This window comes from Sebastes fasciatus, chromosome 5 (genome assembly GCF_043250625.1).
Source record: "Sebastes fasciatus isolate fSebFas1 chromosome 5, fSebFas1.pri, whole genome shotgun sequence".
Taxonomy (NCBI): domain Eukaryota; kingdom Metazoa; phylum Chordata; class Actinopteri; order Perciformes; family Sebastidae; genus Sebastes; species Sebastes fasciatus.
Window position 1 is genome coordinate 7915952 of NC_133799.1, and position 25980 is coordinate 7941931.

Below are 25980 nucleotides of genomic sequence, written 5' to 3' on the forward strand. Positions count from 1 at the left end.
AAAGATCGATTTCTTTAATAAATACAAAGAAGTTAGACTTTTTTTTTGGTAAATTTACACTTGTGAAGTATTGCTACTTATATAGGCTGCCTACTTCTTCCACCACTGCCTGTGTATTTCGTCATTATTAAATGGATAGATAGATAGATAGATATATTGATAGATATATAGATAGATAGATAGATAGATAGATAGTAACTTTATTGATACCGAGGGAAATTCAAGTTTCCAGCATCACAGTTCCATAGTGCAAAACATGTTAGTAAAAAGGCAGTAAAAAAGTGAGTAGTGCAAAGTACAAAAAAATTATACCAGATATAAAAATACAAGGAGATGAAGAAAACTGTTAAAACTGAATATAGTGCAGGGTAACAGCTGTGATACAGGACTATTAAAAAATGAATATAGTGCAGAAGAGACTGTTAAAAATGAATGAAAACAATTCTGAGATTTCCAGAATAAAGTCATAATATTATGAGAAAAAAGTCGTAATATTACGAGAATAAGGTCATAAATTTGGGAGAAATTTTTTTTTAATATTACGAGAATAAAGTCATAACTTTATGAGACAAAAAGTCGTAATATTACGAGAATAAAGTCATACATCTACGAGGAAAAAAGTCTTAATATTACGAGAATAAAGTCATAAATTTGGGAGAATTTTTTTTTAATATTACGAGAATAAAGTCATACATTTACGAGAAAAAAAGGCGTAATATAATGAGTAAAATTAGTAAAATGAGTAAAATGAGTATAGTGCAGGGTAACTCCAGTAGCTTAGTCTATGCAAGTGCACTGTGGAGGCTAGAAGGCTGATGAACTATAATTCCTTTCCGGTATGTTTACATTGTTGTATTGCTACTATTGCTATATTTTTTTATTTCACAATGACAGTATACATAGTAACAGCAGAAAACATTCAAAACATTTACATACAGAAGAAGCATAGCGAAAACATAAACAAAGAGCTGTGCCAAATATAAAATAAAAATACAATTTTATAAAATAAAATGAAAAAAAAAAGACCACACGACAGTATGACAATAAATTCACTTAAAAACTTTAAAGATATTGCATACATTCATTGTTTTCATTGATTTTTTATTTTGTGAGGAAGAAATTGTTGACAGATAAAGATCCATTTCTTTCATAAATACAAAGAAAGGCTTTTTTTTTGGTAAATTTACACTTGTGAAGTATTGCTACTTATATAGGCTGCCTACTTCTTCCACCAATGACTGTGTATTTCGTCATCATTAGAAGGCTGATGAACTATAATTCCTTTCCGGTAATTATTATTTTTTTGTTGTACCACTATTTGCATGTGAGCCACATTCGCTGACACACTGCACCCTCTGATTTCATCACTTTCAGTTTAGGGAGTGGGTGTTGTAGCTCCGCCCACCTTTGCTTACGACACACGTGGCGGTCGCACCGTTTCTTGCGTCGGGAGCGCGCGCTCCGCTCTCTCCCCCCGTCACCAGGCAGCAGCAGCAAGAGGCCAGTCACACAGAGCGAGTCCAGACGAGACGGAGAGTGGACGTGCTTCTCCTACAGACACACAGAGAGAGAAAGAGAGAGAGAGAGATCACACCATCTACTACTACACAGCCGAGCCGAGCCTGTTAGCCGCGTTGCGTCTTCTGCTTTAACCCGAACCAACCAACCAACTCTGAATTCACATTAAATATGTCTAATATCGTTTGCTGTCAAACGCCACAGGTAAGACGTGTTTCTCTGTTTGACGTCATTAGCAGCAGGTTGCCTAGCTATAGGAGGCTAACATGCACTAGCTTCCTCTCCATCTCCCTAAGAGCTGCTTTGGCTCAAACTGGGTGTTACCTCGCTTGTAAGATAACTCTGCTTTTATAATTGGTGTAAAAAAATGGAGTTATTTAGATTATAAAGGATGTTTTTTTGTTCCTGACACAGTTCCTATAGACTATAGCTGTATGCTTTCTTTCTGGCACACAGCCAGACATCATGGCCCTGCTACCAGAGGAGGAGGCATGCAGATGAATGACATTGCTTTGCAGCGAATAGACAAACACTAGAGATATACTAGCTGGGGGGACCAATTGTAAGAGCAGGGTGGGTACCATGTAGCATGATGGGTACATCCTGTCCTTTACTCAACCCTCTCTCCATTTAGTAGTGCCATTACTGTGTCAGATTTGATGGGCTGTGACCAGTCTTGTTTCTGTCTTAACAGTATTGGCTGTACTGTATTGATTGTCTAGTAAAAAGGAAATTGCCCTAGACGATTCAGATTTGCTTAAGTGCTTTATAGTCATGGTAGTATTTGATCTACTGTGCTTTTAATCTGGCAACCACGTGGAAAATTTACCAAATAACATGCAGTGGTTTTATGAAAAAGGGTGAAAAAATCATTTAGCAGGCTCTTTTTAAGGCTTATCCAATAGATGATTAATAAATCATCCTCACTGTGTTGAGTGGCTATGCTCAGATATTCCCCGTTTTACTTCCTTTACATGGAAATGAGTCAAGCTAGTGTCTCTCCTCTCTCATGTCATGGTAGTATTTGACATACTGTGCTTTTAATCTGGCAACCACGTGGAAAATTTACCAAATAACATGCTGTAGATTAGTGGTTTTATGAGAAAGGGTGAAAAAAAACATTTAGCAGGCTCTTTTAAGGCTTATCCAATATATGATTTAATAAATCATCCTCACTGTGTTGAGTGGTTATGCTCAGATAGTCTCCCTTTTACTTCCTTTATATGGAAATGAGTCAAGCTAGTATTTGAAATGTGGCTGTACTGTATCGATTGTCTAGTAAAAAGGAAATTGCCCTAGCCGATTCAGATTTCCTTAAGTGCTTTATAGTGTGTCTCTCCTCTCATGTCATGGTCATGATAGTATTTGACCTACTGTGCTTTTAATCCGGGTCTTAAAATGGCAACCCACGTTGAAAATTTCCAAATAACATGCAGTGGTTTGTTGAAAAAGGGTGAAAAAACATATAGCAGGCTCTTTAAAGCTTATCCAATAGATGATTAATAAATCATCCTCACTGTCTTGAGTGGTCATGCTCAGATAGTCTCATTTTTACTTCCTTTCTATGGAAATCAGTCAAGCTCGTATTTGAAATGTGGGTGTTTTCCGAATAACACATTTGACGTCTTCCTCATTTTCATTGTTCAGCAGAATCTGAGGTATTATGGTATCTCAGTTCTGCTAGTGCTTTGATCAATTTTTGTACTTTTATATAGACGCACAAACAATACAATGTTTACTGCCTCCTTCATTTTTTTTTATTGTCACACCCTTTTAAAAGGTTCCCTTGTTCAAGACGTGTTAAATTTGAAGCAGTAAATTTCCACACAGTTAAAACTGGGTGAAATATCCAGCAATGTCTCTCTTCACCACTGGAGGGGGTGTCTAACAAGCATTGAATGTTCAGAGTCAGGCCTGCACTTTTGTGACTGACTAATCGGATGGAAAAATGGAGAGAGAGAGGATACATTCAGGGCTACCCTCTGTGACAAAGTTGTGAACAATCTCACTTGTTCTCTTAGGCGCCTTTGTTCTCGCTCCTTTGTTGACTGTTTTTCAAGCGTACGCCCAAATATCCACATTAACGGCTCAACAAGTCTGCCTGGCTTTTTTGTCTACGCATAAATTCCTATATGCCTGGTCACTGACCTGATTCAGCACTCTTACTTCCCCATTCTCACTCTAGTTTTTGGACATGTGTGTCCACATGAGTCACCAAAGGGTCAAACATTACTCTGTGTAAAAGACCGAAATGAAATACATAGTCAGCATGTGATATGCTTAACAGCAGTTTCCATGTAGCAATACATCCTGATTGCCATTTGCTGGTTCCCAGAGTAACACTGATTATCTATATTAGATTATTATTTAATCACAGCTGTGAGTAAGGCAGCAACTCGATTTTGGAGAATTATCCAGAGAGCTGAGCGAAGTGTTGGGTTTGGTGTTAGGTGGAGGAATGAGACGGGAACAAGGCAACAAGCGAGCATGGCGGACGCAAGCATGTGGAGGAGTTGAGCTTTTGAGCCTTCACAAGGAGTCTCCTGCCAGATGTTGCATAACTGCCTAAAACTGGGCCAGTGTTCCCTCTATCCACACACACACACACACACACACACACACGGTGAATTATAGCTTTCCATGCTGTTCAGTGCGATACAAAAAGACCATATTCTAGCATGCGCCATCGTACTTGAGGAGCATTTACCCGTAAAAATCTCTGGCACACTTACCAGCAGTCTTGGCTCGGTAGTTTTACACATCCGCCTTTCACACGTCTTTGCCAAACCCCAAAACAGTAGTGCAGCACGGGCTGCACTTATGCTCAGTGTGTGTTTAACTTTCACACTGCACATGATTAGCATCTTTCTGGATGGAATACTCTCTAACAAAACTCATTTGACAGTGACTGCTGTCAAACAGTGCAAGGTACTTTCTCAGAGCAAAGTTATTAAATACCAGCCGCGACAGTGTGTGCTGGTCACCTTGTGAGTCTGCATGTGTGTTGAATGCAATTATTAACTGCCAAATACAGGGACGCTAAATGTTGGCTGTGGCAGGTAAAAACTTCTGGTCTCCTGCTACCATGGCAGATAGGTTTTCCTTTTATTAAGAAATATTATTAAAGTAAAAAATTGTCAGGGATTAAGGTTACATGATATATTCCATATTTCTGCTGTCTGGTACTACTGATGGTGTTTACAATTGTAAAGCGTTCTACATAGATTTCAGAAGAGGCAGACAAAAAGAAAGAGTGGCCAGTAGGAATATTCAGTGACCCGGTCCCTTGACCCTTTGCTTTGTGCTTTGTAAGTGTCGCCAAAAGGATAAAGGAAAAACAAACAAAGTTAAATGCAGTCTGAAGTGAAGTTATCCGATACAAACATAATTCCTCTTTTTTCCCTTCTGATACTTGACTTATGAAATTCACACTGCGTGGTTTTGAGTTTAGTATGTCACTAGATTTGAGTTTTTTTTTTTTATTTTGTCGATCTGCCACAGCACACACTTGTACTGTGTGTATTTGTGCTTTGCGGGTGATTTTAAATATAGGATTGATGGTAGTGTCAGGTGGCTGTCTGGCATTCAAGTCATCGCCTTACATAATAAGTGTGGGAAGGGTGATATGCAAAATTAGCTTCTGGCGCATTGTGAACTCACGTTGTGATTTACTTGTTCAACTAGTTGCTTGGCGTATTTAACACTGGTGTTAAGTTATACTGAAAAGGAATAGCTCAGGGCAGCAGAAAATAACTGGCTTTTCAAATGCACTGTAAGAAATTTTTTTTTTCAGCTGAATACAAATGTTACAGAAAAAAACATTTCAGTGTAAAGCTGCCGTTCAGACATGGCCTTGGGTTTAGAAGAATGTGCAATGCCTTTCCTTCACACCATCTTGACTGTGGATAAGACGATTCCAGCAGCATACAAAGAGCATACTGTTTGTCTGCCCCGATGTCAGCCTGGATGTCTTTTACATTGTCTGTATCATGCTCGCAGCAGCTGAAGTCTACACATGGATTGTGCACAGTGCAACTACACTTGAAACGGTTCCAGATAAAGCTCCTGTGAGGCTAAAGAATACTTTAAAAATGAAAAAGTCTTTTGTTTTTATATTTTTTGCTATGTGCCTAACAAGGAGATTGTCAAAGGAGGCCTTCTTTTATCTGTTACAGGGCTTTTAGGCTTCAGTACTAATGTTGTTCTGCACACTAACTGGAGGACTTCACTGAAAGATTCTTGCACAATGATTCACATGCGGCTACTGAATGTGCCACTGACAGCAGCTAGAGTCACAAGTACATTATATGCGCTGCAGTTGAGTAAATCACAGCTTTTTCTAATGAGCTAGAACTGCATACGAGTTGGATACAGAGCACTCCACAAAGCTGGGCTGCCCAGGAAAGCAACACATGTCACATGGAGGAGTGTGGATATAGTTTCAGACTATGGCCAGCTGCTGTCGTCTGTCCTGTCCTCTCCACATTTGGTACAGTGATAAAACGGTTGGGACTGCAGTGTAATTCATTTGCTGAGCTTCAGATGGCATAGTGGCGAGGTGGTTAGGCACGGCGTTACGTCAGTTGTGGTCGTTTTTTTTTTCTGTGAACATCTGATTGGTACAAGTGAGCTCTGTGTGTTTTTGTTTGGCTCAGTTTGGGCTGCCGGGAGGCTTTACCGCTAGTTAATAGCAGGATAAAATATCTTGATGGGGGAGATATGGGATGGATGATCTCTATTGGATGTGACATGCAAGTGTGGGTGGGTGGGGTCTGTGAGCCAGGGTTGCATGGTATATGGAGAACAATGATGGCCAACCACAATTCCTAGCAACAGATAACAGACCATCACTGTATCTCACCACCTGACTGGCTGTGGATACTCTTGTCACAAGTTGTTCCCTCCTGCATTTTCCTTATATGACATTGGTTGAATGAAAGGATTCCTATAGGGAGGAGCCAGTCAAAGGGGCTCATCTTATAAGATAGAGTTGAAGTGGAGTTGCTTCGGAGAGAGTGAAGACAGAGCTCAAGGCATGAGACGGATTAAACGGTCTTGCTCGGCCTGGTGGGACGCATCAGCAGGTGTGGAGATTTAAAGCGCTAAATGGAGGGTGTTGTAAGGGAGGAGTATCGACGGCATGGGCTTAAGCTACCAGTGCTGTACGCCTTTTCGTTTATAGCATATTGGGATAAAACGCTGAATCATTCTTCCTGAATTCAATGAGGATAACGTGATCAGATGAAGTGACCAATGTATCTTGAATCAAATCATCAATTTTTGAATTTTTGTATTCATGTGGGGAATATGGAAACATCGTGTACTCTACTGCATGTTTGAAAAATGACTTGTGAGAAGGACCCTGGAAGAGGAGGGGGGAGGTAGTGTTCTCAACTGCCATACCGTGCGCTAGGTTGCCTTGATTAATTTACCACGTGGAACTGACTCATGCTTGCATTGCATTGGTGCCAAGAATCGGCACTCTCCACTTCAAAAAAATAACAAACACCTTTTTTTTCTCTTTCTCTTCTAGGTTATAATGTATGACCAACACAGAATAAGTACAACTCTATAGCCAACGGGATCCCGAGGACTTGATTACAGTCGCTTCAAGCCTGATAGTTTGTCCGTGCGGCTGCTCCCCCTCTCCCTTCTGCTCACGCCCGTCTAGTCAACTGGCATTTCTTCTAACAACTTCCAATCCCTCTCCTCGGGTGAAGAAGACTTGAGTTCCACTGTGATCTCAGTCTGCTTTGCTTACTGCCTACCTTCGGTTCTACTCTCAGCAGTGGTGCTTCCCTGGATTTGCATTATTCTCTATTAGGTAAGGCCATGACTAATGCATAGGAGAGATTATAATACACAATACACATTACAGGCACCTAATCCTAATCCTCTCTCTGGTCATCAATTACTAAAGCCAGCTATTACAATGTTGCACGGCATAAAGCATGTTGGACAGCGTACAGAAGACAAGCATGCTGGGTATTATTGCTTTACTTAGCAAACATTCTTTTATTTATGTTGCATTTCCTCTGCAGGCATACTATCAAAATTCACCAAGATGATTCCAAACGGTTATTTGATCTTTGAGGATGAGAGTTTCCTGGATTCCACCGTGGCCAAAATGAACGCTCTGAGAAAGAGTGGTCAGTTCTGCGATGTTAGACTTCAGGTATGGTTAATGCAAACACACACACTCACACACCTTTTCAGAGAAGCCACAGAGTCACTCCGGTCATTTACGGCATATATCACGATATAGCATGATTCCTGGTAATTCAATAAAGAAATAGTCTATATGAAATAACCACATGGTAAAGCCTATTTTTGCATACTCCTGTGTCAATTAAATACTTGACAAATAAAATGTAGAGTATTTTCTCATTTAATTAAGAAATTAAGTGCAAAATTAAGTTTCAAGTGAAATTATAGAGGAAAAATTAAATAAACATTTCCAGCTATACCCCGACTATGTTTATATGCATGCACACAAATACAGAGTAATCAGATTAAGACAGTAGTTTGATTTAACAACACTGGGGCAGAAATATTGGGTGTAGCCATGTACTCTGGGTAATGGAGCTTAAAGGTTGGAGAAGCTTGTGACTAGAAGATTGCCTGTTGGAATCCAGTTTGTTAATCACATTGTACTGAGTTGTAATGTAAAGTGTGATGTAAAAATAAAAACCGCAATCTTCAAATGATATTCCCTCAAAATATTTCACATCAGATTTTCTGAGAAATTTGGGTTCGTCTGTGATTGTTATTATCAATTTAGAAGACACAATTGTATATCATGAAATCTCAATTCTGTATATGATTTCAGCACTCATTGAAAGATGATAAATATATCATTGAGTTATCGCCCAGCCTTACGTAAAAAGCTATGGTGCATCGTCAGGGATAAAATGACAAACATGTTGATTGAATACGAAAAAAGTTTGAGATGCACAAGATGTTAGAAATGACACAGCATAGTTCACTGGCTGGTGAATGCTAAGTGTTTTGTTCAACTGTGTGTGCGTCAAATGTGAGTGTTTCCTGTTATGTTTCCGTTGCTCTCTTATCTCAAGTGTGAGAACCTGTTCCCACCATTCATATAATACAGACCTCTGACAGACAGCCAGCCTGACATTTAGATATTACCATTGAGGCACAAGGGAATCAAATGGCTTTGATTTTTAACTATTGATCATGTCGCTTTTTATCACAAACATTCTCTCAATCAATATTGGGTTTATTTCTTTAGTTTCCTTTAATGCGTTAATACTAATAATCATGTTTGGTGGTGGTTGTTTCCCTTTAACAAACTCCTAAGCATCCTAATTGTTTGTCTTCTTCTTTCCCCTTCATTTGTCCAGGTGTGTGGTCACGAGCTGATGGCTCACCGTGCTGTTCTGGCTTGCTGCAGTCCCTACCTGTTTGAGATCTTTAACAGTGACATCGAGCCTCATGGAGTCTCACATGTCACTTTTGAGGACTTGGACCCAGAGGCTGTGGAGATCTTGCTCAACTACGCCTACACTGCCCAGTTAGTAGCACTTTGGCCTTTTGACCTCTGATCTTATCACAGCAAAATTGTCAACTTGTGAAAATGATTGACAACCTCTTATTGTTTTTGTCTAAAGGCTAAAGGCAGACAAGGAACTGGTCAAGGAAGTTTACTCCGCAGCCAAAAGGTTTAAGATGGAGCGCGTCAAACAGGTTTGTTTATCACTCGTACTTCCCAATGCAACAATTTTGGTCACACAGGATTTTCACAGGTTACAAAGAACTTAAGTTTTTTACTAACTTTAACATATCCCATTCACTTGTCAGATTTGTGGCGACTACCTGCTGTCTAAAATGGATTCCCAGAGCGCCATCTCTTTCCGTAACTTTGCCAGCTCTATGGGAGATGCCAGAGTTTTGGCCAAGGTGGACGCCTTCATCCAGGACCATCTGCTGGAAGTGTCCGAACAGGAGGACTTCCTCAAACTTCCCCGCCTCAAGGTACTGTCTCAAATTTGCACATATGCCATGATGTTTTTATAGTATTTTATAGTCCGTTTAAGTGGCACTAGTAAGTTCTAGATGATTTGGCAGAGTTGGGGCCATTCTCTGATCATACAGTAAATGAATTAAGCTTTGTATTTTTACCTTTTTGAGTTTGACATGAGATTAACAACACTTGATGTGCCTCTTACAGATCCCCCTACAGCTAAAGCCTGCTGAGAATCTATTTAGGGCAGGGGACTTAAAACATATACAATAGTAAGGCTTAGCGTAGGCGGGTTACAGTGTATAGGTATTTGTTTAACATGAAGACTGCACCAGGTACTTTACGAGGTAACTCTCTGGTTGAGGCTGTGCCAGTCTGATAAATCTAATGAAGTTGTTGGGTTGGAATACAAATATGCACGCTGTTTTTACCCTGATTATCATTAGCTGGGAGCAGTGCTGAAATGATTAGTTGATTGGTCAGAAAATGGGTCAGTAATTATTTGACAATGAAACAACTTTATCTATTTACTACTAATCTTTTGTTAATTAAAGCTTCCCAAATGTGAGGATTATTATTTTTGTTTCTAGTTCCATGTCTTTGTAAATGTAATACCATGAGGCTTTGCTAAATGAAAAATTGTGTAATTAAAAAATATCTATTGGTAAATCATTTGGTTTGTTGCCGCCCCAGTTGGGGGTTAAAGGTCTATGGGTTATAGTTTAATTCTCTTGAAGTGAACCACAAACTTGACCTGTATTGATCATTATGAGACATGTTGATGACTGGCAGTTTAATATGATACCAAGGTTTAATCCTGCCACTATGGTGAAATTAAGGGATTATACGGGTAATGAATCACACGAACCTGATTCTAAGGTAAATTAATAATCAGCCGGTAAGATCAAGTTTTCCCGTCAACAATAAGGGTCATGGTATTGATTTCTTTGGTTAAGCAGTCACTTTATTCCTTCTGTGTGTAAATCTAACTCCTGTTTCATCCCCTTTGTGTGTTTACAGTTAGAAGTAATGCTAGAAGACAACCTGTCCCTGCCCAGCAATGGCAAGCTCTACTCCAAGGTGCTCAACTGGGTGCAGCGTAGCCTTTGGGAGAATGGAGACCAACTGGAACGACTGATGGAGGAGGTCAGTACCCGGGCGTGCAGTCTAAACTCTCAGACTGATCTTCATTCCCACCCTGCCCCCTTTTCCCCGCCCTCTGACTCCTGTTTTTGACGTTAAGAAGTCATCAAGGGGGCTGAAGTAGAAAATGGCATGCCACTGTCATGCTGCTATGTCAGGATTGTTCTTTTCTTTTCCTCTGATTTGTTGAGGTTTTTGCAGTAAGAAACTCTGTACCCCTGAACCATACTACAAATTAGAGGTGAGCAGAAAAGAGCTGCTGTTTGCTCTTGTTTTTTTGTCTCCACTGTTCTCTTTTGGGAATGTGGTTGGTTTACATGCAACCCTGTGTTGAGTATTACACCGCTCTTCTCCTTTTGAAACACAAAAAAACCACAGGTTCTCAATGGTGTGACCCTCGATTCTACTGTCTCACTGCCACTTTACTATCTGAACAGGTGCGTGTTTGTTGCTCCAGCACTAACAGCCACTCCTCCCCGTTGATTTATCTCTCTTGTAGGTTTATTAGCAGCAGCAGGGGACCAGACTGAAGAGCCAGGACTGAGCCACCATGGTAATGAGTCAGAGAAAAGAGAGGGCGGAGAGGAGCACTACTGCCTCTCAAGCAGCCTCTCTTTGCAGCCAAGCAACACCGCGCTCCCATATGTCCATGCCACATATACACATGCATCCCATTTCTGCAAACCTTAAGCAATCGATACATCTAATTGAATGCCCATTTACTGCACATAACAATATATTCTCATACAGGCCTACTTATCTACTGGCACATTCAAGAACCACTAGGCATTGGACAGAAAACAGCATTGCACATAAGCATAATGATTTGCACCGCACAAATATTGTATTTCACCTGACTACGAATGAATGATTAACCATCCAGGTGAAATTATGATTTCATAAAATCATAAGAGCGTTTTGCTTTTTTTCTCATTTTCTAAAATGTGCTCTTCGGATGGGAAATTCAACACATTCTTCATTCTTATTATTTTGTCTGGCCTCGACAGAACACATGTGGTTTTGCTTTTATTTCTTGCATTTTATCTATAAATGGGTAATGTTCAAGATTAGCTTGATAGTTGTTAGAGCGGCACAACGCTCTATAGCCATCTGGATTTGACTGCCCGTTGTGGCCGCCATCACAATGACTCAACTTGTTCAGCTAGAGGAGCGGTTTCCAAGCAGCAGAGGTGGAAAAGAGGAGCACATGCAGCCTCTCCTTCTCCTTCTCTTCATTCTTCACAGAAGATCTTTCCAGATGCAGCCTCTCATTCTTCACCAGCTCCCTCTTTTTTTAGATGCAAATTAAGGAGAGCCACTGTGCAATACCTTCTTGAGCTCAAAACCTCTTAACCCGCTCTGTGCAGTGGCAGCAGCGTGTGTCTTTTTAAAGGAAGCTTTCCATCCAAGCGACTGAAGAACCAGGCCTTCTTCGTCCCCTCCCCCCCTTCCTCTTCACAGCACTGCCCTCCTCCACCTCCTCCTCCTCCTCCTCCTCCCTTCCCTCCTCTCCCCCTTACGGGGTTCTCAGTGTGTTGCCATGGAGACAGCCACATGGGTGTGTTGTTCCTATTTGTCTTTCAGGTGCAAATGCTGTACTACTCTCCTGACCATAAGCTGGTGGATGGAGGGCTGGTGATTGATGGGCACAGTGAGGTGTTTGGTGGCGAGGAGGACCACCTTCAGTTTGTGCAGGTACTCAACAGCTTGTGCCTGGCTTCACCGTAATGACGTCTCTACCACAGTGTGTAGCTTTGTTGTACAGCTTGTGCCTGGCCATGCATAAAAATACTACACAGCCTGTGCCTGGCAAGACATAACCATGGCTCATTTAATACCACAATTTAGCCTCAGTGTAAAGACTAGCAAGTAGATTAGCAAGAAATGAGCTATGATGCCTGCCTGGCTATGCTGTTGAGCATATATTAAAACCACACTTTGATTTTTTTAAAGCTAATCCCAACCAGTTGAACGTGGGCAGTGATAGCTTTTTACCCTCTATTTTGAGTTGTGACTGAACTGTGTGCTGTTAGATCCGATTTGTAGTGTGGTCTTGAGACTGTAGTTTGTAGTGCTGTGTTGTTGGCTTCAGATGGCAAACATCTACATTAGACCAACTTGGTCAAAGCACACTTTTGGGTGTGATTACCTGGTGTTGGATTACCTGGTGTTGTGGCCACTGGTGGGCCTGTGGTGCAAGCTTGGCTTCTGTAGCTGCACTGTGCTCTTGCAGAAGAAACCCGTGCGGGAGAGCACCCAGAGACAGATGAGCTGCAGCTCCTCAGGAAGCCTGTCGCCCTCCAACCAAGCAGCAAATGCCCCGAAACCGCCCGGCAGAAGAGAGTGGAAGTACATCGCCTCTGAGAAGACCAAAAGTAAGCGCGTGCATGAAACTACGTGTCATTTATCACAGAACAATCAGAAATAAAACAAATTTTAAAGATACATTTTGTGCGCAAGTCCCATCTGAAAACCTTTCCCCCTCAAGTGGCTCTAACAATCTCCAATCTCAACTCTAGACAACACCTACCTGTGTCTGGCTGTGCTGGACGGTGTGTTGTGTGTGATCTTCTTGCACGGTCGCAACAGCCCCCAGACATCTCCCTCTTCCACCCCCTGCCTGATGAAGAGCCTCAGCTTCGAGGCCCAGCCCGTGGAGCTGGAAGAGCAGCCGCTCTCACCCATGCATTACGCTCGCTCTGGCCTGGGCACCGCGGCCCTGAACGGAAGACTCATCGCAGCAGGTTAGCACTAAATATGGATTATTAAATCATGTGAAACGTGTATATAATTGGGGCTATAAGGAGGTTGGGAAACATAGGAAACAACATGCTTCTCTCTTGGCTTAGACAAACTTGCCTTGGGGCGCTCAGTGTATTTGTGTAGCCCAAGTGCCGTCAATGTCTACTCCAAACTTTTCTGGGCATCAGCATCTTTAAAAACTTGCTGTTTATAAATAGGGATTGTGTAAAATAAGTGTGACCTGTTGCATCTTGATGTCCCTGCAGGAGGTTACAACAGAGAAGAGTGTCTGAGGACTGTTGAGTGTTACGACCCCAAAGAGGACCGCTGGACCTTCATCGCTCCCATGCGGACTCCAAGGGCTCGATTCCAGATGGCTGTGCTCATGGTACAGTTTACTATTCATCTTTTATCTCAGATTTATTGACTCTACAATGACGTGACATTTTGAATATTGGCCTGGGAGAGCACCTATACAGTGTTTAAACAGGTTTCAATTGTCTTGTGCAAATACTTGCACGCTTCCCCAACTCCCTGAACAAATAGTTGTTTCTAAATTCTGTTAACTTAATGTCAGTAGGTCCTTGTAGTTCCGAGTACATATCGTCATCTAATGACTAGTTTATTTACAACTCACAGGGTCAGCTGTACGTGATTGGAGGATCAAATGGACATTCTGACGAGCTGAGCTGCGGGGAGACGTACGATCCACATGCTGACGAATGGGTTCAAGTGCCAGAGCTGAGGACAAACCGCTGCAATGCAGGTCAGTCCCTCCTGCAAGGAATCATTAACTGATTATTGAATTTAATGGTTTTTTTATCCAGGAAAATGCTTAGACAGCCTCTCTGCCTTTTTAGCTCATTCCTGTCCTCTCTGTTTAAAGGTGTTTGCTCATTGAACAACAAACTCTACGTTGTGGGAGGGTCGGACCCCTGCGGGCAGAAGGGCCTGAAGAACTGTGATGCTTTTGACCCTGTGATCAAAACCTGGTCCAACTGTGCCTCCCTTAACATCAGTAAGTGTTCACACTCACAACCTCCCCTTTAATACGGATAACACGGTCTAACCTCAAGCATCAAGCAGAATAATATATTTTTCAGCGGGCTAACAAATGTGTCTTTTCATATAAAGTTTTAATCATTCCCTCTGGAAAAATGTGATTGTTGGAGCAGAGAGAACATTATGTTTGAGAATTAGATAACAATTCATCAGAGAACAGCTCGGGCTCCTGCGATAGTTGCAGCCTGAGGGGGGAAATTGGAAAGTTGTATTCATTAAGCAAACTTGTTTTCAGGGAGGCACCAGGCAGCAGTGTGTGAGTTGGATGGCTTCATGTACGTGATTGGAGGGGCGGAGTCGTGGAACTGCCTGAACACTGTGGAACGCTACAACCCCGATAACAACACCTGGACCCTGATAGCCCCCATGAACGTGGCTCGCAGGGGGGCCGCCGTTGCTGTCCACGCAGGTTAGCACACGACCGCAAACCGCGGAATCAGCTGCACTTCTATGGCAGCGCCTTTTATTGTGTGTGTGTGTGTACGGTACTAGATACATTATGTTGTGTGGGAAACGGACTTCTTATCAACATGTTGACAAGAAGCAAACTAAGTGTTGATTTGGGTGATTCAGTTTTTGTCATTATGCCGATACTAATGTCTCCCACTGTGTCCAGGCAAACTGTTTGTCGTCGGCGGCTTCGACGGCTCCCACGCGCTCCGCTGTGTGGAGGTGTACGACCCCGCCCGCAACGAGTGGAGAATGCTCGGCAGCATGACATCCCCCCGCAGCAATGCGGGCGTGGCCATGCTGGGAGAAAGCATCTACGCTGTGGGCGGCTTCGACGGAAACGAGTTCCTCAACACGATGGAGGTGTACAGCCCCGAGACGGACGAGTGGAACGACTGCACCAAGACCCTGTCTCCTCTCTCTGAAGACTGAAGAGGGAGCAGACAGGGCGGCGGGAGGAGGAGGAGGAGGGTCGGGGGAGTTTCACAGTGCTTCACCGTTTTCCAAACTAACAGGCTTAGTGACGTAATCGTGTTTCGTGATGTTCTGTGTGTGTGTATGAGCGGATATGTGTGGGTGGGGACGGGGGTCGTCGGGATGAGGGGTCTTCAGTGAAGACTGGCTTATATTTGGCGGGAGGGATGGGGAGGAGGGATGGGGGTGGGGGGGTTGTTGCCCAAAGCAACATGACGCCTTTGCATATTGCATACAATGTTTTTCGTGCTGTATATATTTTGTTTCTTCCTCATTTTGTCATATGCCAACATTTAATACACATTTAGTGCTTTTCTTTTTCTCTTAGAGTTGAAATGTTTGTCACTTCGAGGGTTTTCAGACGAGCTAACAGTTATTGGCAGTATGGAGTGGTGACAATTGAGTTTTGAAAGTTTTATTTAAGAATATTTCTGTTGTGGAAATGTAATTTTTGCTCACATATTTAAAGGTCAGTGGTTTGAAGCCTTACTCAGTGTGAGTTCAGAAACACCTCATGGCTTTTTGTGTCATTTTAAACAAGCTGGATTGCTTTTTGAATCTTAAACGATGGCCTTTTTTATATTTTTTATACACTGCTGATTTACTGATAAAATAAAATTAGTAGCAGACAGCTTAAAGTCAATGAATCTAACCAGTGCCAGTTTTAGTATTTCATTTTTGTTTTTGTGCACACACCACACACGCACAACCATGCTTCTGCTAACCAAACTTTTGTTATTGTGGTTTAACTAATTGATGTATGTAGAGATGCAGTTTACTGAAGATCCTTTTTTTTTTGTGTGTGTTTTAAAGTGTCAGGCATTGGCAGATTCATCTGGAAGGAATGTTAGAAGGATAAAATTATCACATTTGTAACATTTCTTAATTAATAAATCATTTAAATCTGATATTTTTGTCTCCAGCCTGCTTTCTAAAATAGATGCTTGCGATTGCATTATAGGCTTCAGCATTTCTAAGTCGTAGATCAGCAGCTGGTGCTTCAAGCCTTGACTAAGTTTCCAACAGCTGATTTGCCGACCCTAAATTTAGACTTTACTGCCGCCCTCGTCTTCCCATGATCTGTCGAGTAATTACGGTCTCCTGGTCACTGCTGTCTGAAGCTGTCAGTGCCACCATTTTCCTCAGGGACTCCCACGCTAAACCACGTTTTTTCTTTCCGCTCCTCTAAGTGTCTTTTAGGAGAGATTATACTAAGCTGGCTAACAGACCTCAGCAGGAAGGGACGACGACAGTCACTCTGGGCTGTGGGCGTGTTGAGAGGGGACCAGCTGCATCTGCATGACCTCAGACATCACTGACTGCCAGACAGTTTACTAAAATCCCTCGCCTGCACTCATTCACAAGTTAGCCTCTGATAATCTGCTGACACACCTGGCAGTCACAGCTATAAAAATAAAGGCAGCAAATGGGCCACGTGCTACAGGAAGCAGAGACTAAATACTTGGACACTGATGAGTGTACTTTCAGATGTGACGAGGCAAAAAAACAAACAGGTAATTGGACAGGTTTCGCTGGCTTCCTCTTGGCTTCGGAGATTTATTCAACCCTCGGAGAGTGGAGACTGAACCAAAGAATTAGTAAATTAACAAAAGCAAGGGCATATAAATGTGAGTGTGTGTGTCCTTTTGGATCTTCCTTTTTACACATTATTCACAATTTACAACCAGCACAGGAAAGAAGCAAAAATTAGACAAAAAGATTCTGAAAAGAAAAATGTAAAAAGAAAAGTGGTGGTTTCTCTGTGGAAATAAAGGGACATTTCCATCACATCAGAAATCTAGAATAAAAGCTGTATCTGAAGAGAGAAAGGGTCCCTTTGACTCAAGGTGAGCTTTTGAAGTACAAGTAGTCCTTTTTGGCAGAGACTGCTCCGGCATGAAAATGGCTTAAATTTAGAAATGAAGGCATTGAAAATTCAGTGCACACTTTTATAAATGATTATGTGGGTTTTACTATGACAGTTAAAAACTTATGACGCAAGAGATGCATCTGGAACAAAAAGTCAAGGTCGGAGTCCAACGTTACTACTGAACAGAATGTTCAACAACAGCTGCATCTGCGTAGCGTCCAACTCTGCAATGATTTCATGAGACAGGAGGTTCACTGACTCTAGGCCCACGTTACCCGTCCTGTCCCCTGTCCTCCCTACACCTGCGTGAAGTCTGATTCTTTAGCCTCTGTGTCTGTGTGTGTGTGTGTCCCGGCAACAGCAGCAGCAGCAGCAGCAGCAGCGGGAGTAATCTTGGCCTGTCTGCTGGCGTCACCTGCGCTCTAATCCCCTTAGTCATCACACACACACACACATGCGACCAAATGCACTCACGCTCAGTCACAGCACGCGTACTGTAATACACAGGTAAGCCTCTCCTAAACGCTGCAGGGAATACAACAAGGGAAGCAGTTATACAAGATTAAGTTACTGTAATCACAGATACTGTAAAAGATCAATGGAAGCGTATAAAAACAATAAATCTCTGATAAGACAAAGCTTCAAAACATTTAATTTCTTGTAAACATTTAACTCTTACATAAAATATATTTTGTGTTCACACATTATTTACATTTCTTCTAGCAAAAGATGAAAACAGGTTTTCAAACTAAACTCTATTAAAGTCTTTTCTTAGATACAAATAGTATGTAAGGTAAACCAGCGAAAATATTCTAAATATAGAGACACATACACTTAAACACTTAAAGACACTTAAACAGATATTGATTTTTTTTTAGGTGGGCCTTTCTTTTAGGTGCCTAAACTACGTTTTGCTGCCGGGCCCGTCCACAGCTTTGCTTCCGTGCAGTAACTCCTGTCTGCTTCTCAAAACTGAGGGCGTGCTGACTGTCATCTAGGTAGGTAATACACTGACTATGGATCAGTACCTCATACAACCCTGCTTCAAATCACCTAAACTATCCCTTTAAGCCAAGTGAACTGAAGCATTCAGTGAAGTTGAACAATCATAAATAATGGGAACCAACTGTTTAATAGGATCTGGGTTGAGAAACAGTGAACAGACATTCAAATATAGTTGACTTTCATTAAAAAAAAAAGCTGTCTGTCAGTTGTCACAGTGGGCCGAGGGCTACACCTAGAGCTTCAAACATCGTTGCATATCACACATTCATATGGTCCAAAAATATCTCTAAATATATCCATTTTTGCATACATATAAATGTTTAAATAATAATAATGAAAGCAGCGCTGTGATTTAACTAAATCACTTCTAACAAAATAGTACAATATTTTATATGCATGAATGTTTATAGACTTGCTGAACTGAAATATAAAAATCCCTGTGAAGGGTGAAAGATGAGAAATCACTGCTCAACTGTGATTTAGCACGATATATGAGAACCAGGTGTAAAGTAGCAGTAGTGGGAATATTGAAAGCAATACTTGATGCAGTTGAACTCTGAATACAGAACAGCTGTTTGATGAATGTATTGCCCTTTAGAATGATGGAGATCATCCATTCATTCAGGGAAACAGAACAATGTGTGATTTTTATAAATGGAAATAAAAAAAGGTAAACAGCTTCAGTCACCGGAGGCACAGTATAAGCAGAAACACCTTCAAATTGTAGTTATTGCTTCAAGTAAAGGATATCACTTTATTCAGTGCATCTGTTTAGCTGATGTGCTGCAGACTCTCTGATTCTGAGCCGATCAGCACGGTGGTGTGGTAAAGGTGATGTGTTGACCCGTGGTACTGACACAACGATCCAGGGCCTCTTTTAGCTCCATTAACTGGTTCCCTCCAAGTCTCAGCTTCTCCCTGGGAACACAAGCAAAGAGATCAATTAGATACAGGACAGTGTGCGTGACAAATGGACAGATTTAAAGACCCTAAAAAACTATTTTCTCAATCATCTTGTTACTACGGCGACAAAGTCATACATGAACACAAACGTTACTGCCAAAATTGTAACATTGTGTCTTTTGCTGTGGGTGGAAAAAGGCACCTGCTTCCATGCATCAGTCTGCATTAAGCAATATTTCAATCTAAATCTGGTGACTGGTGGGGTTGGTCCACATCTTACCCACACAATCCTGATAAAAGAGATTGGCAGATTCTAAAGTGTTAAACTCTTAAAGGTACAATGTGTAAGATTCAGCAGCATCTAGCAGTGAAGTTGCAGATTGCAACCATCAAAAACGTACGGGAAGTTACCGTCTTCGCTCCCAGGACTTAATCCTATAAACTGTCCCCAAAGTCCACACTGAACTGGGAAAAAGGGCATTCAGGTATGCTGCTCCCTCTTCTTGGACTCAACTACAAAATGACCTGAATCTTCGAGAGCTGGTCTCACTCAATGTCTTTAAAGTGCTTCTAAAAGACTTCTGGCTGTAGATGTTTTGAATGTTTTTTTCGATACCTTATGATTCTGTAATTTGCTCTTTGTCTTCATTTTAAATTGTTTTATGTCTGCAACCATGTAACTGTGCTGCTGCCTATCTTGGCCAGGACACTCTTGGAAAAGAGATTTTTAATCTCAATGAGTTTTTACTCCTGGTTAAATAAAGGTTAAAAAAAAATAATACAAATAAATAAAATATCAACTAAGGACCTTTTTCCCTCAAAACGTTAACTTTGATTGTTGCTTGTGTAGTCAAGAATATTTAATAACATCAACGTTCTCTGCCTAGGATTTGTGCATTATAGTCTTGAATACTGTGTTTGTTATTACTGCTGAATCCTGACATGCTGTGTTTGCTCTTCTATGTCGTCATGCATTTATGGAGCAATTACTTGGTTTCACCAATGTACAGATCTGTACAATTCTCGCAGCATGTCACAGGAGTCAATACCCCTGGTATACAGCTTTTCAGGTTGTGTTTAGCACAAATTCTCCGACGTAGAGATATGGTTTCATATGCACGTTTTTTATTTTGATTATGACATTTCTGCTGTCCTATTTGGGGTTTTAGCAAAAGCCAAAGCCTGTTGGTTACCCTGGTTTTAGATCACTAAAATATTAATATCTTATCTATCTATCTATCTATATATATATATCTATATATATAAATAAAATAAAATGGTTTAAACATCATAATAAATTGTCCAATAGAGAATTGTACAACTTCACTTCGTACTATGTGGATGAACCTGGACAACTCCACACAGACATCTTGATGAGTTAACTTTCTATGTGCTGATCATGTTCAGCACAGAATGTCCATAACCGACAAAAGAGCTTCTGTGCAGGCTGCAGCTTCCAGAGGCCCTGGGCCTCAATGACAGCTATTTACGCACACTTTTCTCCAGCTGAATTACATTTTTTTTCTGGCTACAACACCACATACATCCATGCGGTTACAAATGCACAGACAAAAACACACAACCGTTCTTCACCGTGAGCACAAACACGATGCACAAATCGTGCTGCAAGAGTCTTGGCAACGGCTGCCTAGCAGCGAAGACACTGAGGGAGCTTGTTGCTTGTTTGCTTCCTCCTCTGCTTTGTTTCCATTGGAACGTTATGTAACCACAGGGCGGAGAGAAGGAGAAAAGAAAGAGCAGTATTTGCCGGCTGTTGACGCTCCCCATTTTCACTTTACATCCATCCATCCATCCAACTCCCCTTCCTCATCCAATAGAGCAGCTGTGTTTTCATAACCTGTGGAAATCGCAGGTTGTGTTACCGACTCTTCACTCCCAGAATGTGTTGGTCAGTCACAAGTGATTTCACATTCCAGCATGCTCCACGGACAGATGGACTGTGTGAAAGGCTTCCCGTCAACGTGTTTACTTTGCTACAACTATGGACGAAGAGCATCAAGCTCTTGCAGGAAGGATCTCTGAACGCAGTCAGTGACGCACATGATTTGTGCACAGAGTCACTGACCCAGATCGACAATGTATACACAAAGAGGCAGAGCTGTGCGTCTCCGGTGTTACATAACAGCCTTTATATGTGTGCTTGATAGGTAGTTAATGGATATCCCCAGGAGACCAATGATTTGCACTAAATTTAATATAGAACCACATGATACATCGAGATGACATAACTGATTCCTGTTCTCCTCAAGCCAATCACATTATGCTGCTATGGACACATGGATCATCTCCATGGCGACCAACACTCGGTCCCCACAATCTACTGTTCAATATCAGAAGCAAAAGATGAACAATAGTAGGGAATAATGTGCAGGAGGGCTTTGAGATTTTCTCTTTATGCTTTTATTAACAGTGCTTCCCTTCTTTCGATGTACACCAATTATTCTGCGATGGCTGTTGTGTTGAAATTAGGGCTGTCACGAATGAATTGCAAATTAATCACACATTTTTAATCTGTTCAAAATGTACCTTAAAGGGAGATTTGTCAAGTATTTAATACTCTTATCAACTTGGGAGTGGGCAAATATGCTTCTTCATGCAAATGTATGTGTATATTTAGTATTGCAAATCAATTATTAACACAAAACAATGACAAATATTGTCCAGAAACCCTCACAGGTACTGCATTTAGCATTAAAAATATGCTCACATTATACCATGGCTAACTGCAGCCCAACAGGCAACAACAGCTGTCAGTGTGTCAGTGTGCTGACTTGACTATGACTTGCCCCAAACTGCATGTGATTATCATAAAGTGGGCATGTCTGTAAAGGGGAGACTCGTGGGTACCCATAGAACCCATTTACATTCACATATCTTGAGGTCAGAGGTCAAGCGACCCCTTTGAAAATGTCCATGCCAGTTTTTCGTTGCCAAAATTAGCGCAAGTTTGAAGCGTTATTTAACCTCCTTCTCGACAAGCTAGTATGACATGATTGATACTGATGGATTCCTTAAGTTTTTTAGTTTCATATGATGTATCTTCGGGATCTTCACTCTAGTTTTAAAACTGAGCCCGCCACAACCTAAAAATCGCAAGTTGCTTTAATGCATTAAAGAAATTAGTGGCGTTAAAACGAATTTCCGTTAACTCATTATTATCACGTTAACTTTAACAGCCCTAGTTAAAATCTTAACACTTTGATAATATGGTTTGCATAAAGCTGAGGCTTTTTAAAAGTCATTTTTCCATTTGACTTTCATTTGAAAGCAAAACATTGACCTTACGAGTGTGACTCAGTCTCACAGAAAGGCTTACGTAGGAATGCCAGTTTAAGATAACAAGGTGGCGCATGAAATGTTTGACCTACAAAGACTTGCGAGGGCTTTTTGTGCAGCCCCATTAGTAAATGATGAAACAGTATTATACTTCAGTAATATTATGGAATAGAGGATGAAAGAAAAGCTTCTATACGTCTGCCCCTCTATTTCTAACATGGCTGTAATCAGTTTTTCAGAGTGAATGATCTGTCTTATCAAACACAAAGCAGTTTCTCTTCAGTGTAGCTTTTGAATACAAAGAACAGAAAATGAATTCATGTAAGGTTTTAGGCTTTCTTGAAGTCAGCTATGAGCTGTTCCCTATAGGTCAGTTAGTTTGTTCAAACAGCAGGACGGTGTTTCCCCCTGGTTATTTGACTGAGTTACATAAAACGAATGTGTAAATATTGTGCTTTAAGATAATGCTGAAAGGGGTCACCGCTACGGATTAGGAGCTGGTGTTTAAGGTTGTGTGTCTGAGTCAATGAATTATGTAAGAAATGATATGCAAGTTAAACACTGACGGTAAAACACGCCGGCTTGACTTCACAAGCACACGATGTAAGAGAGAGGTGATATCTTACAACTGAGGTATTTGTTCTCACCTATCAGCTCAGCTGTGATAACCGACAGCGAAGCCGTATTAAAACACGTCAGGCGTCGACCCTGATGACACATCCACAGGTGAAAAAGAACCCAGGTGTAACTAAATCAACAGACACACGAGCAGGTAAAAAGAGATGCAAGGCTGCATATTTTCAAATATATCTTGGACCTGAATGTACTCTAGCAGAAGGCAAACGGAGCAAAATTGGTTTTGTTTTGTTCCATTCCCACCCACTCTCTTAAAAAAAAACAGCAAAATCAAGATGGCATTCAGAAAAGGGCTTATATAAACACAAGTTAACAGCTAAAACCTGCAAAGAACATGCACATAAATTACATAAGTATCTAAAGACAAACAGTTTTGAAGTCTACATGTTCTTTACCGACTGCTGAATAACTGTTTCTAAGCCAGTAGTTTTATAAATATATGTATAAATACATTTATATTTTTTATTATAAAGCCAAAATAGTCGTTTGTTATCGAGATTGATAAGCAACACAGAACTCATTTCTAAAAATCTTATCTGCTGTTGAGGCCCACTTGTACTGAAAGCTGCCTGCCAATGACCGAACATGCTCCTGGAACGGGCCTCCCCCCCCGAGGCTTTATATAACTGATGACATCATACCGCCGCGCTGAGCACCGATATCAAATATTTAACACCACAGATAATGCGTTCGCTAAGTAAAGGCCTACATCACATCACAGTGAATGTACCAAATAAAATATTTACAATCACAACACATTCAGCTTAACTTTATCTCTCAGCGGTGACCTGTTGGAACAAAAAGCTGGAGTGACGTTGACGGGTAAGTGCTCGCAAAGCTCTTCCGCAAAGTGACACAGCAGATGTTGTCTTTAATACTGTATAAACTGTTGGTCTTATCATGGTTTCATGTCACTATTCCAAGCAACAGAGTAACTCTTGTTATCTAATGATCATGCAATAATCGTTATCAATATAACAACCACTGTACTCATTCAGAATTATCTCTTTCAAGTGATCAAGAGCTAGAAAATCACTTATACCATTAGTGAAAGTCTTTTATGAGGTTATTATGAAATCATCAGATTATTAAAACCAATAATCTGGTGAATACATAGAACTGTGGCTTGTTTCCATGGAAGCTAACGGGTCCAACCTACTGTCAGAAACCCAGCAGGAATTTAGCTTCACACATATATCATGATGGACCTGGAGTAGCAGGGTTACTATTTCTGTTCATCCCCTTATATGTGCATTCTGTTGTCTGTGGGTATAAAATAAAATGAAGCTTCTTTACACAAAAACTCTTAACACTTAATTTTATAGGTCCGCAAATTTCATGGTAATTAGGTGATAATTAACAAGTAACCTATTTGAAATGATTTAATAATGATATACTAAAATAGCATATAATGGTTAAAATAGGTCCTTAAGCTTGAGAAGCGGCTGTGTGCTGCTCTTCATTGGAGGTGGAAAACCAAAACTAATAGAAGATATTTCTGATCAGACACAAATCTCACCATTGTGACTTATTGTCTACACAAATGTAACCTGGTAGCTAATGTCATGATTCAGGGAGTTTTTTAAAAAATTTCAAAGAAGTTATTTGCTAATTATTATCTATTTACCAGCAGACATGGAAATAAAGCATATCAATAAACTTTGTATTCTTTTCCTGGAAATGTATTAAATAAATTACCAGCTATTGTGAAATAGCGGAATATAATTATTAAATAATGTTTATAATAAAGTAATTTTCGATACATTTCGAGGTAAATATTGGGGTAATTTTGGCAGTAATTCAAGAGAAATCTCAAATAGGTTACTTGCTAATATTCACCTAATTACCATGAAATTTGCAGACCTGTAAAATGAAGTGTTACACAAAAATGCAATGTAAGCACATATTTAGAGCTGCAACTATTATTTTCATTATCAATTAATCTGTTAATTTGTTTTGATTAATCACTTATTTGTTAAGTCTATAAAAATATATATATATATAAAAAAATAAAATAATAAAATGCATGTGACATGTAAATATATGTAAATTTCAATTACATAAAACACAGAAAAACAACAAATCCCTACATTTAAGAAGCTGGAATCCGCATTATAGGATACAGTATTTAGTATCAAATGATGATGTACTTTGTTATGTTTCTGTATGTTTATGTGCTGATATATATATCTTTTTTTATTTAACATAGTTGTATTGTTTATACTGAAGTGTGTGTCTGCTTGTTTGTTTTGTTATCATATGTTGTTTGACTAATCCAAACGGTGTTGACAGTGACAATAGCCCGGTGAAGTGACACACAACTCACTTCAGCTGTTATCTCGGCTATGCTTGGTAAGTCAACACTTCGTTAACTTTATGAGAGTTTATGGGAGTCCATTCAGGAGCAGTCCATGCACTGTTTAATCTCCACGGTTCCAATAAAGTCAACTAAACATTTATCTCTAGTTCACACTGCCACTGTGAAAAGGAAACCAGCATTAAATCGTGTCCATGCAACGGATAAATCCTGACCCGTCAGGACGATGTGTGCGGGCCTCACGGTCCCATTATATGCCAGCAAGGTGGTAAATATGGGGAGATTAGATTGCAAAAGTACAAAGATCTATTAAGCATTCCTTCAAAGAAATATGTGTTAATAACCAGTGGGACAATTGTTTGGAATCGTTGACATGGCCACCGTTATTGTCAGAGCTCTGCTGGGGATATCTATGAGGAGGGCTATTATAACAAACTAACGGCTATGGAGCTGGATAAACAACACACATACCTGCCCGGGCATGCTTCAACAAAGAGCACAAGTATTCAGAGAACTTGAGATTGTTTGATTTGGAATCAAAATTTCTCATTTAGAATAAAGTCGTTGCCAAACGCTTAC

At 40.6% G+C, this 25980-nt stretch overlaps 2 protein-coding genes across 5 annotated transcripts in view; one reads left to right on the plus strand and one right to left on the minus strand.

The window, feature by feature from the left end:
* Positions 1–1445: 1445 nt before the first annotated feature.
* Positions 1446–16281, plus strand: ivns1abpa (influenza virus NS1A binding protein a). Of its 2 annotated transcripts, none has more exons than XM_074634870.1 (15): positions 1446–1722; positions 7052–7342; positions 7560–7693; positions 8883–9052; positions 9150–9225; positions 9340–9513; positions 10523–10648; positions 12230–12340; positions 12879–13020; positions 13165–13389; positions 13654–13775; positions 14027–14153; positions 14274–14405; positions 14685–14858; positions 15066–16281. In XM_074634870.1, the coding sequence occupies exons 3-15, from the start codon at positions 7583–7585 to the stop codon at positions 15329–15331; spliced, it is 1956 nt and encodes a 651-aa protein (XP_074490971.1). In that variant the 5' UTR covers positions 1446–1722; positions 7052–7342; positions 7560–7582; the 3' UTR covers positions 15332–16281. The 2 variants fall into 2 exon arrangements, with proteins under 2 accessions (XP_074490971.1, XP_074490972.1); XM_074634871.1 differs by lacking the exon at positions 1446–1722 and adding an exon at positions 6468–6602.
* A 2694-nt stretch (positions 16282–18975) lies between these two features.
* The window catches only part of swt1 (SWT1 RNA endoribonuclease homolog), a 30797-nt gene continuing 23792 nt past the window's right edge, over positions 18976–25980 (minus strand). For all 3 annotated transcript variants that reach the window (XM_074634868.1, XM_074634869.1, XM_074634867.1), the window contains one exon: positions 18976–19166. In XM_074634868.1, the coding sequence (XP_074490969.1) occupies positions 19058–19166 (109 nt within the window). In that variant the 3' untranslated portion in view covers positions 18976–19057. The remainder of the gene's footprint in view (positions 19167–25980) is intronic.

What these genes read in the sequence shown, in the direction of transcription:
- ivns1abpa (XM_074634870.1), top strand. Translation starts at nt 7,583, where the DNA reads ATGATTCCAAACGGTTATTTGATCTTTGAGGATGAGAGTTTCCTGGAT. An exon ending in AGATGGAGCGCGTCAAACAG is followed by an intron (nt 9,226 to 9,339) that starts GTTTGTTTATCA and finishes TTCACTTGTCAG; the next exon opens with ATTTGTGGCGACTACCTGCT. An exon ending in CGCCTCTGAGAAGACCAAAA is followed by an intron (nt 13,021 to 13,164) that starts GTAAGCGCGTGC and finishes TCTCAACTCTAG; the next exon opens with ACAACACCTACCTGTGTCTG.